The 12,627-nt window shown below is 52.3% G+C and overlaps 1 protein-coding gene across 1 annotated transcript; it reads left to right on the top strand.

Annotated features, from left to right (window-relative positions):
* The first annotated feature begins 146 nt into the window (after positions 1-146).
* Positions 147-9,226, top strand: GDF2 (growth differentiation factor 2). Its single transcript, XM_082339725.1, has 2 exons — positions 147-3,717; positions 6,377-9,226. The coding sequence occupies exons 1-2, from the start codon at positions 3,372-3,374 to the stop codon at positions 7,327-7,329; spliced, it is 1,299 nt and encodes a 432-aa protein (XP_082195851.1). The 5' UTR covers positions 147-3,371; the 3' UTR covers positions 7,330-9,226.
* The last annotated feature ends 3,401 nt before the right edge of the window (positions 9,227-12,627 follow it).

The raw sequence follows: 12,627 nt of genomic DNA, 5'->3' as shown, positions 1-12,627 counted from the left end.
GTAATGCTGTTATGAACATGGGTATACAAATATCTTTTTGAGACCCTGCTTTCAATTCTTTTGGATATATACAGAGAAGTGGAATTGCTACATCACATGCTACACTACTTGGGGAAAGAGAAGAGGGGGAGAGGAGTGGTAAATAAGATCGTTTGTGGCTCAATTAAGGCAGCCCTTCTCTGAGGCCCCAGGAAGGGAAAGCTGGTGGAAGGAGAGGGAGGGGGTCCTTTTGTATGAGGACCCCACATCATCTGGGAAAGACAAAACAAGACCCAAACCTTGTTCCCTAAGACCTAGAGTTAAGGGGATCTGTTCAGAGGACCAAGGCCCGTATGCTCAGAAAGGTAGCAAGGTCTCTAGATCACCTTGAGGAAAGTGGGAGTTTAGGCTGGTAACTCAGGGTCCCCATAAGGACCTAGAAATTTGTGGGAGAGGGCAGGATGGGATCAGAGTGTGATCACAGCTGGCCTCTTCTCTCAACCCAGCCACCTGCCACAGGGGAGTGCCTTCTAGAGAAAGGGTAAGCCTGGGAGGATGTCTAAGAAAGCTGTTACCTTGGTGCCCAACGGGAGACACCATGGGGGACCCGGGCAGAAACCTGGACCAGCCAGGGCATCCCAGCAGCTGTGCACCAGCAGCTATAAGATGTGTGACACCCACCCCAGCAGCAAAGTTGAGTGTCACTGAGAAGCAACCTGCCAGGACCTCTATCCCACTTCCCACGTCCAGCATTAAGATGTTGGACTGATACCATCCCACCTCCATCTCCTTTGGACTAAATAAACCTACAGGGCTCTTGGACAATTCAGGAAAGGGATGACCTGAGAGAGAAAACCAGACTTTCCAATAATATGGATCAGGAGGTCTCATACAATTACTTAAAAACAATAAAGGAGATGTGGACATATTGATACTCTGAGTTTGTGGGGCAGATCATTCCAGAAATACAGAGGCATGTTGTACTGCACAGTTCTCGGGGCGCCATCCTCATCACAGTCTATGTGACCAGGACCTCCAGGCAGTGTTCACATGCAGCCTCCACGGCCAGATGTGGTGACGCCATATGTAAACAGGTCTGCAGTCTTATATATGAGATCCCCAAATCCAAAATAGAAAACCTGAAGTCTCTTTCAATTCCTTTCATGATAAAACCTGACCTGAATGGATATTTGTGTTTTTATTTGTTTCACTGCAGAAATGTCAATGTGTTTGATTATAGGGGATCACCCCCAAGCCCACCAGGGATATTACAGTATACACTCCATACCAAATTATCCAAATCTGAAGCTTTCTGAACTTCAAAACACTCCTGGCCACAAGGATTTTCAATAGGGGATTGTGGAGCTGCATATAATCACAAAATGGTAACAGTGGCCATCACTGGATGGTGAGATTGCAAGTTATTTTTATCTCCTTTCTAATGCTTTGCACTTCCCAAATTATCTGCACTACATATTACTGTTATAATCAGAAAAAAATATTTGTCATGTTTTTAAGAAAACGTCAGATAGCAACTCCTCCGGCTTCAAGAGCACATTCAGGCCACCCCCAGTTACATCCCTTGGCTCCACCTCTTGAATGTGACAGGCTTCTGGGCTGCCTCCAGGGACTAGAGCCCTGTGGGGGATGCCTGCCTAGCTCCCCAGCTCCTCCCAGCCCTCTCCCTGCTGCGAAGCTGCAGTCCTGCTTCCCGGGCTGTGCACCCGTTCATCTTTTCCCTGCCTCAGGGAGTTCTTGCACTAAGCTGGCTCAAAGCCCAGCATGCTTCCTGCCCCCTCTGCAAGCAGCACTTCTGAAGCTGCACCCTTCCTATCCATCCTCCCTGGCAGTGTCCCCAAAGTACGGGGACAGCAAGTTCTGTCCAGGCCCGGCCACTGGGGATTCCTGTTTTCACTCCACCCCCCACTAGGGGTGGGGAAAAGCTGGGTGCACACCCGGGATCTCTGACTCTGACCGCCCTGGCCCCTTGTCCATCTTCCTGAACCTGCACCCTCTCCCCAGGAGCCCTGCCAGCTTGAAAAACTTTCACATTCAAATCCTCCTCAGAGTAGACTCTCAGAATATGTTTATGCTCATCCTTTGCTGTGGTCAAACCCACACGTGATGGAAATGGACAGATCTAAGTGTGGGCCCACTGCCCTTAAAACAACACAGACTCTGGGGCCTTGCAGGGCCCGACTGGGCCACGGCTTGTCAGCTTCCTCAGGGGGGAACATCTCCTGGGCATGTTACTGGCCTCAGAGCTTCCCTCCTCCTTTGTCTCCCAGATTACTTGGTTCTCCTGACTGACAAGTGTGGCCCAAGCAGCCACCCAGCTGACGTGAGCCAAGAACGCACCCTCCAGACCAGTGACAGGGCTCTTCTGGGGTCCCAGGGCCAGCAGGATTCTGTGCGTAAGTGGTGTTTTCATAGGGCAGCCCGGCACAGGGCTTCCTCCCCAGCTCCCAGGTCAGTCAGACCCTGGGGTGGAGAAGTTGCGGCCAGAATGCAGCCACTCAACAGACTGGGGTTTAGGGCAACCGCCATGATGGTCAGCACATAATCACCTTGAATCCTTGCAAGTCTCTTCTGAACCCGAGACTCAGAGAGGTGAAGTGACTTGCTCCAGGTCATGCTTGTGAGGAATAAGTGAGGGAGATGGGATTTGAACCCACATCTGGTCTGACTCCAAAGTCCCCACCATCTCACTAAATTATATGTGCCACCTTTACCCATGATCTCTAAGGCTCGGGAGCTCGCTTGACAGATGAGAAATAAAGGCACAGAGCGCTTGAGCCACAAATGCACATCCCAGTTCCACAGGAACCAGGCTTCTTACTAACTCTGATACAGCCTCCACTCCACCACCCAGCCCGGCTCCAGTGGTTAGCCAGGGGGCTTCTGGGAGTTTTGTGCTGTTGTTTCTATATTTGGAGGACTTTTTGGTCTTGTTTGTTTCCTGGATTCTTTGTTTCCGTGGCCCAGGAGATGGAGCATATGTCACCCTGTCTCGAGATTCTTCTGAACAGAGCTGGCAAGGAAATGAGAAAGGATCCTAATTAGGGGGCGATAACCCCACGGAGAAATTCAGATTTTTGCAGCAGGCCGTGTCCTTCCCACAAGCCCTGTGTGTTTGTCAGATGTTTATAGAGCCTTCATTAACAGAGAGCTCCCTCAGATAAGAGGCCTGAGCACAGCATCAAGGGCCAGATAAGAACAAGCAGAGGGCACTTCGGGGACGGCAGGCGGGTGAGAGCCTGTGAACTGGCCCGGGTGCGCGGTGCAGAGCGGTGGGCAGGACAATGCGGGCCGGCTCCTTCCCGGCTCCTCCCCGCACCCGCTAACACACCGCGGCTGCCGCAGTCTCCGGAGCAGGGCTAGAGCATCCCAAGATGTGCCGCGGGGCGCTCTGGGTGGCCCTGCCTGTGCTCTCCCTGCTGGCCTGCTCCGCGCAGGGGAAGCCACTGGAGATCCGGGGGCGGGGGTCGGCTGGGGCAGATGCCCACCGCCTGCTAGGCGGGCCCGGAGGTGAGCGGGAGGGGGGCACCTTCGACCTGAGGATGTTCCTGGAGAACATGAAGGTGGATTTCCTGCGCAGCCTCAACCTGAGCGGGGTCCCTTCCCAGGACAAAACCCGAGCCGAGCCGCCGCAGTACATGATCGACCTGTACAACAGATACACCACCGACAAGACATCCACCCCTGCATCCAATATCGTGCGCAGCTTCAGCGTGGAAGGTAGAGTCGGCTCCACCGGGGCGCCCCGGGTTGGGGTGGGGGACTCAGTGGTCCAAGGCTGCGCTGCCCAGTATGGCGGCCACTGGACACATGGGACTTTACGTTTCAATTTAAGTTAATTTAAATGAAATAAAATTAATAATTTAGTTATTTAGCTTCACTAGCTTGGATACAAGTGCTCAGCAATCATGCATGACTATGGCTACCCTATAGGACAGTGGAGATTGCAGAACAGTTCCAACATTGCAGAAAGTTCTACTGGGCAGCTCTGCTCTAGAAGATTCTCCCTCCCTGAGCCCAGAGCCACATTTAACACAGTAGGGGCTGAAGGAACGCCAGTTCCCTTCCTTCCAGCCCTTCCCTACCTCCCCCTTCCTGTACTGTCCCTTTCCTACTTAGACACAGACAACTTACTTAGCCTCCAACTAACTGGTATATTTTTAAACACCGAAGGAATGTCTATTTCTCTCTCATCAAAAGGTGTTTAAAATTCAGATAAATTCCTCCGAGAGAGAAGCATTGGAGGACAACTTAATTATTTTCTAAATATAAAATAATTTCCCTGATTTAGGAGGACTAGAAGATAACGAATGTCAACTTAGGGCTTATGTCCACTAATTCACACAATGTAGGTGACATGATCTTGTGAGCAGGGAAGCCAAGGCTTGCAGACTCTGAGGGAACTTGCCCAGTTCACATATTAGTTAAGCAGCTGGATTCTGACCCAGGCCCACCTGTCTGCACAGCTCACTTTCCCTACGGCTGCAGCCTCTCTCTAACCAGCCAGGCACTCAGGGCTTCTTCCCTCCTGGGCTTGAGACCTGCAGACTCTTAACAGGCATACGCCCTAGCTAAAGGATGCCGTGGTCATGCTGCATGCCCGGCAAGGCTGTATTTTCTGATGGCCCAAAAGAAGAAGAAAATCCTGGATTTTATGTGAACTTGCCTGGTTTCTAAAGCACTGGCTTAATTTTTGAAAAATTAAGTCTGCAGGGCCTAATTTTTTGTTTTTTAATGTGGTCTGCAGGTCATACAGATACCGCCAGCGTCTCACTATGCCCATGGGGCGTGTCTGTAACCTCTGCTTCAGGGAAAGGCCAGGCTTCTTTTGCTGGACCTAATCACCAAATCCTGTAGTCTGGGAGTCCAGCATTCAGAGCCATCTCAGTGACCCCTCCCCACTCCCCCCATCATTGTCCATGTCCTGGAAACAAGTGCTCTGATCTGATCCCAGCTCTGCCTGTGGCCAGTACTGCTGTGAAGACCAATTATGCTTCCCTTCACAGATGGCCTGAGTACGGCTCAGAAGGGGAGGGTACTTGTTCTCTAAGTGTCTGATGCAGTCCCAGGGCCATCTTCTAGGTGTGCCACAGTAAGAGCACAGCGGGTGGTTAATGCACTGCTCATGGACCCCACTCACTACTCACATATGTCACGGTGGCTCACCACATGCTGCAGGAGCTAGACTGACACATCCATGCTGGGTGAGGGGACACAGAGAGCTGTGTGAAAGGCCACGTGCTTGGGGGTGGGGGACCTGTGCACAAGTAGGGAAGACGGTCTTGGGATGACACAGAAATACTGATTGAGCATATGCTGTGAACCAGGGACAGTGTTGGGTAAGTTCCATGTGCCTTCTTGTTGAAGGCTCACACCAACACTGGGAGGTTGGTAGGATGAGTCCCATTCTACAGTCTCTCTCCCAGAGAGACTCAGGACTTCTCCAAGGTCACAAGCCTAGAAGGGAGAGAGTCAGGATTGGCACTTCAGTCTGTCAGACACTGCCGGGTTTCACGACAGCACACAGTATCCCCTCATGTTGGCACATAGTAGGTGCTCAAAAAACACAACTTCTCTTCCCTCTTTGCGACCAGGCCATGGTATAATAGAGATGTGCTAATGGCCGGGTGTCAGCCAGCGGAGTGGGAAAGTGAAACAGTTGTGTGGCTAAAAGGCAAGCCCTATGTATGCCTAACATGACCAAGCCGTTGAGGTTAATATATTTTTCCCTCAAACATTAAAAAAAATCATCCACTTTCATTTTGCTCAGAAGTTACAATTCTGAATGATTGTTTACACCATTTAGATACTGAGATTTTTAACATTGCCATAATGTTGGAATTTTACCATCCCCTCCCATGATCTCTCCTTTAAAATCATACACTCAGGATCTGCACTCTGAGGCTGACAGTGTGCTTTTCTGTTTTGTTTATTTGATTCTTTTTTTTTTTTTTTTAAAGTGAGGATCGTTACAGGATGTATGCACTTTGGCAGTTAAACACCCTAAGTCCCAGTCTCCACATCTGTAAAAGTGGAATAATAATTAGATCTTCTGGGGGTCAGTGTGAAGAGAAAAGTGAAATATAATATGCAAAGCTCCTGGTGCAAAGCTGGGCACGTAGTAAATGCTCAATAAACAGCTGGAGCTGTCAATTTCAATGCGATGCATCTCCTGCCTCTATTTTTCTTTGGAAGATGCCAAATGTACATTTTAAAATACCCTTCTACATTAAGGGCTTAAGTGAAACCAAACAGAGACTTGATAGAGATAGACAATGTCATGCCAGATGCCCTTTCATCTAAACCATGAGTCTCAGCTTTGGTGTTATGAAAACAGACTCTCCCAGCAGATGACTGTCACCGTGTATTTGCATTTCAGATGCCATCTCTATAGCTGCCACAGAAGACTTCCCTTTCCAGAAACACATCTTGCTCTTCAACATCTCCATTCCCAGGCATGAGCAGATCACCAGGGCCGAGCTCCGACTCTACCTCTCCTGTCAAAGTCACGTGGACTCCTCTCACGAGCTGAAAGGAAACATGGTCATTTATGATGTTCTGGATGGAGCCAGTGCCTGGGATGCTTCTGGGGGAACCAAGACCTTCCTGGTGTCCCAGGATATCCGGGACGAGGGCTGGGAGAACTTTGAGGTGTCCGGTGCTGTGAAGAGGTGGGTCCGAGCAGACCCCACTAAGAGCAAAAACAAACTGGAAGTGACAGTGGAGAGTCACAGGAAGGGCTGTGACAAGCTGGATATCAGTGTCCCCCCCAGCTCCAAAAACCTGCCCTTCTTTGTCGTCTTCTCCAATGACCGCAGCAATGGCACCAAGGAGACCAGGCTGGAGCTCAGGGAGATGATCGGCCACGAGCAGGAGAGTGTGCTCAAGAAGCTGTTCAAGAGCGGCCTGATGGAGGCAGGTGAGAAGAAGGACGAGGAAGAGGAGGAGGATGTGCAAAGCCACGTGGCCATGAGCTCGTCTTCGGCCAGACGGAAGAGGAGTGCCGGGGCCAACAACCACTGTCAGAAGACCTCCCTGCGGGTGAACTTTGAGGACATCGGCTGGGACAGCTGGATCATCGCGCCCAAGGAGTACGATGCCTTTGAATGTAAAGGCGGCTGCTTCTTCCCCCTCGCTGACGACGTGACCCCGACGAAACACGCCATCGTGCAGACCCTGGTGCATCTCAAGTTCCCCATGAAGGTGGGCAAGGCCTGCTGTGTGCCCACCAAACTGAGCCCCATCTCCATCCTCTACAAGGATGACATGGGGGTCCCCACCCTCAAGTACCACTACGAAGGGATGAGCGTGGCCGAGTGTGGGTGCAGGTAGTCCTGGCCCGTGGGTGGGGGAGGCAGGGTGGAGGGGGCTCCTAGTGAGAGGTCCTGTGTCCTGCTGGGCATGACAGAGACTAAGTCCACCTGGGTGGCAGCCTGGAGAAGGAAGGGGAGCCACCAGGTCCTTGCGGTAAAGACCTGCTCTCCCTCTCACGGCCCACCCCAAGCACACACCACTGGGTTGAACTGCAGGCGAGGGGATGCCAACAGGCAATGGGGGTTTGGGGAGAAGAGGAAAGCCTGGAAGTGTTGCTGGGGTGGAAGGGGAGATGAAGAAAAGGGGACAAGAGAAAAATTATCCAGAGTCAGCAGAAAACTGAGGGAAAACGAGGCCGAGGAGTATAGATGGGAGATGCGCAGAGATTAATGGAAATTAAAGGACGTGAGAGGCATGGGGTTTATTCCAATAACCTCAGGGAGTGAAGGGGAAAGGAATGGGCTGTGTGCGCCACACCCACTCCATGTTATTCCCACAACCTGTGAGATGAGCGTCATGACTCCCAATTCACACACGCGGAAGCCAAAACTCGGGCAGTTCAAGTAGCAACAGTCAATGGCATGATTCCAACCCATGGGTCTCCATAGGTCTGTCGATCACCGAAGCCCAGGACCTCCCCAAGTACCCCACTGAGGTTTAGCAGGTCACCTGGTAGCTGAAGACAATTCGACTTTGGGGGCTGGGGAGTGCGGGGCAAACGGGACTGAGGCCGGCCAGTACCCAGCAGGATGACGGCTGCCTGTCACGTCCAGGGCACGTTCTGACCGCTCCGCGCCTCTGCTGATTCAGTGTCCAGGTGCTCTATAGGATGACCCCTGAGTCACTGAAAACTATCCCCTAAAGCAACTGCGGGATGGAGAGAGGGCAGGACGGAAGCCCTCAGGCTGCAGTGAACACTGGCTGGAGGTACTTTGACCTGCTGGTTCATACAGGGTCACTCGCCGCTGTGGACTCAAACTGCAAGATGGTTTGGAAGGGGGTGCACAGCTAACCCTGAGGGGTGGGGCAGCCCGTGGCCTGTGTCTCTGCAGCTACTTAGCACCACCAGCCCACCAGCCTCACACACCATGGGCTCCCCTCCCACAAGGACTCCATGGATGACAAGACCTGGATTTGAATTTGTTGGAATAAATGCACTCTTGCTTCGGTATTTGCAACGTCCCTATTCTTGCTCCATGTACTCAGGTGATGACATCCAGTCCTCCTGGGGGAGGGCTCCTGGCCACTGGCGAACTCAGGTCCTTACTGGCCGCATTTGGCTCTGGCTGCACTCGCTGGCTTTCTTGAGCAATGTGTGTCCAGCCCTGGGCTTGGGCTTGGGCCTTGGGACCAGGCTCCTTCCCCACTGACCGCAAAAGAGGACCTCTGACTCTTGAGGTCACACATGGAATGGGGTGGAGTAGGAAGTTCTGACCGCTGACCAGAGCAGAGCCTATAGGAGGCCTGGAGAGACCTGGGCCATTCCCACTGGTTGAAGTTCCCAGAATATTTTTTTTTTAATGGTTTGTGTTAAATGTTTACATGGAACCAATGAACAGCTTTAACACAAAAATGCAATAAAAACATTATTGTTTAATTACTGGAGTTACAGAAAATACTAATTCCTGGTACGACAATGTTGCTCAATTGTAAGGATGGATGACAGCCATCTTTTAGTCCCGGTGGTGTATTTCTGTGCCTGCATCAAAGTCTCACTTGGAAATAAACTCAGAAGTCTAATCTGTGGCCTTTCTTGGGTGTGAGACCTGGGCCTGATGGTCCCCTAGCCCCACACCCTGCCCACCCCTCCCTTCAGGCCCTTCTTTCCCTGGGTGGAAGTGGAAGGGAGAGTCACGGAGAGGGGTGGACACATGTGGGCGGTGTCTCTGCAGGTCAGGGAGAATGGACGCGTCTGTGTAAGAGCCCGTGTGTGGGTATGCGGGCCTGGGTGTGAGCAGGTGTGAAGTGGATACTTGCAAGTCGAAAACGACAGTCAGCCCCATGCCTTCCTTGACCTCCCCACATGTCAGGGGCAGGAGGCTGAGCTCTGGTAGAGAGACACATCCGGCCGTAAATCCTGTCTGCCCGGTGTCCTGGGGCCTGCACAACTCTTCCAGCCTCCGCTCCCTCTACATCCCTGCTCAGACGCCCAGCTCCAGCCAGATACACTCAAGGCCACCCCCTGTTCTCAGCCCTCAGGTGACTGCCCCGGCCCCAGCTCTGCAGCCCAAGTCCACCTTCCATGAAGGCCCAGCTCTAGTGTCCCCTACACACACCCCCTGGCCCCTCTCTTGATGCTCCAATTCTGATCTTCTTGGCTCTAAAGGACATTACAGTGCTTTTGTCTCCTGGTTGCCATTGGCCTGGTGTGGGGTCCTACTGACCTCTTATCTTGAGCCTCCTGGGGCACCGAGTCCTCTGGGGACAAGGCCCAAGGGCCTCTGACCTCAGTCACTCCCTGGAGGGCTGATGAGGGTTGTGGCTCAGGACAAAGTGATTTGGACGGATGTGCTGGGACAGAACTTGCAAGGAGATCCTGAGAAACACCCTCTGCCTTCCATTTCACTGTGTTCTTTGCACCAGACCCTCCAAAGCTTGTTCAGCCCCAGGCAGAGAATGAAATCCAACAGTGCCATCCTCTGGACACTCTGTTACGCAGCCAATCAGCCCTCTGCCTAATGACTGCCACAGTCAATGCTGCATTTGTAGTGTGTCCTGAAGCGTTTTCATTTTTATCCTCTCAGGGTGATGATCACGGATATGAAGTGGCAGTCCCACAGGGCCGCTTGGTGTCACATTCTGGTCTTGCCATCTCGAAATTCATAATAAATTTTAAACAAGAGTTCCACATTTTCGTTCTGTGCCTGGCCCCGCAAACAATGCAGCTGGTTCTAGATGCTTGTGTGAGGTTGGCATCTTGGTTTCCCGAGTCCCAGGGACACTCTGGAGGCTGCTTCGGGCCCAGACACGGACATGATCCTGTAGAACAGCGTGTCGGAGCTTGGCTGCTGAGAGCTTCCCCGGGGTCTGAGTGAAAGGACCAGCTCTGCCTCTCCTCCCTGGCCCACGCCGAGGGGGCCCAGGGGCTTCTCTGGTCTGTGACCAAAGGCAGCAACGCTGTTTGGCTCTCAAAGGCTGGTCCATTCCATCTATATGGCAGCTCCCATGGGAGCAGCCTGACACAAAGGGGGTCCCACTTTTCCCAGATGCGCCTTAAAGGGGAGGCCAGAGACTGTACACTAGACAGGCCGCACTGGTGGCACACAGATGGCTTCCGTGAGACCAGACTGAATAAACCTTTTGGAACTTCTTTCCTGTTCAAATCAGATCATCTAACTCAGGTAGAAATCTCACACCGTTGTCTCAGCTTCCCTGAACACCTCTCACTAAGACGAGCACCCCTCCCCGAGGGAACCCTTTTCATCAGCAGCCGACTCCGCTCCGCAGAAAGATGTCCCTGGGCCCGCAGCAAACGGCTGCTCCTCTGCGGCTCTCTCCCGTGAGCTTCTGTTCTGGATGAGGGTTCCCTTCCGCCCAGAGAGCCTGACACCAGAGCTGTCTTGATGGGGGCTGAGGAGCCGGAGAGCATTGCTGGGTCTGAGGAGCTAGACAGCGAATATGTGAGCTTCGTGGCCCTCTCAGGACCCCAGTATCACACTTGCATTCTGGAGGCCATTTGGGGCCGCACCTCCAGTGCCTTCCAGGTCATCCACATCAGTGCCCGACTGTCCTTTCTTCGCCTGGACCATGTTCCTGCTGGGCAGTGCTTGGCCGACGTCTTCCTCTGGCTCAGTGACCATCACCCTGATTTGTCTGGGATGGGCCTGGTTAATGCGTGTTGTCCATGTATAAATGAAATTAGGGCCTCTGTTTGGATGACAGGTTATATGGTGTCCATAGTCAGGGACAGCTCAGGGGCCAATAGCAGAGGGCAGTTGGGAGCAGCAGGGTGGCTGAAGAGCACCGGGTGTGGGGTTGCCTGGCCTGGGCTCAGGTCCTGACCAGGTCACTCACTGGTTCATGGTCACATCAACGGTCACTGAGTCTTGAGGTCCTTGCTTGTCACCCCCAAAATGACATGCAAATGCTTCCCGGGTACTTTGGAAAAGTTCATGTAGGTTCTTGCTTCTCTTTCTGAGTAATATTTGGAAAAATGTTAGAGCTTCACTATTACCTTTTATTACACTCTTTCACTCCGAATCTTCATTTCTTTCCTCATTATCTTTTTTTATTTCCCTCCTCTTCATTTTTCCCCATGCTCTCCCAGTATCTTCGGCCTTCCTACCTGTACCTGGGTTGGAAGCAAGAGTCACCTCTGCCTACATGTGCCCTCCCCATGCACATGCACCAGAGGTCCTCCATGTGCTGGGCACCCAAACCTGAAATGTAGCCAGACATCTGGGAACTGCAAAGACAGCTCTCTACTTCCTTGATTTGCCTGGACCCAGGGGCCTCATGGAGAAAATCCTGATGCCTCTTAATTATTGGGGTTCATACATATACAGACATGTCTGATAAACCTGGGAGAAAGAAATGCAAGAAGAACGGCTAAGTCATGGGGGAAAAGTGAGGTCAGCATCTGGAGGGCAGGCCCTGCTCACCAGCAATGTACCGATGACCCCAGACACAGGGTGAGGCCACCCCAGGCAACACATGTGGACAGAGAGGGCTACAGGTAAACCAGTCCAAAGAGCACCACTGAGAGGGAAAGCTGGAAGAATTATAGCATGAGGCGTGCTAGCTCCCTGATCTTCCAGAAAAGAGCTGGCACAAGAAAAGGGAGACTTTTCTTAGTGCCTGGAGAGAGAGAAAAAGAAAGAGGGGGGAGAGAAAGAGAGAGAGAGAGAGGAATGAACAGGAGAGAGCAGGAGACAGACCTCCTGGAGAGTAGATGCTCAAAGGACATCAGAGGTTGAGGACAGCTGAGCCCAGTGGCCTGAGCAGAGCTCCAGGCCCTCCAGGGTCTGCCCCCCGACCTGTTCCAAGGCCTCCAGGTGGACCTGCTCTTAGATTTCCAAGGTTGTGTTCCATTCACCATTCCCACCACTCCCATCTCATCCGTCTTATCCTGTGGATTCCCATGGGATGGGGGGGAGATGTTCTGGGTTCAGGCTTCACATCAGCATCCAGCAGACTATCTGCCCTGGAGTTACAGAGACATGGCATTGCTGGGGTTACTAAAGCCATAGGGGATCTAGGCCCTACTCATGTCCCCAACCCCCCCTCTCCCCACAAGTCCATGCCTGGGGTTTCGACACAAAGAGAGGAACCAAAACCCAGGTAAGGGAGGATGGCAATGTCCTCCCTTCCTTCGGC

The sequence above is a fragment of the Balaenoptera borealis genome (assembly GCF_965194805.1).
Source record: "Balaenoptera borealis genome assembly, chromosome: 10".
Classification (NCBI taxonomy): Eukaryota; Metazoa; Chordata; class Mammalia; order Artiodactyla; family Balaenopteridae; genus Balaenoptera; species Balaenoptera borealis.
The sequence above is the reverse complement of the archived record's forward strand: the minus strand, read 5'-3'. Positions and strand labels throughout refer to the sequence as shown.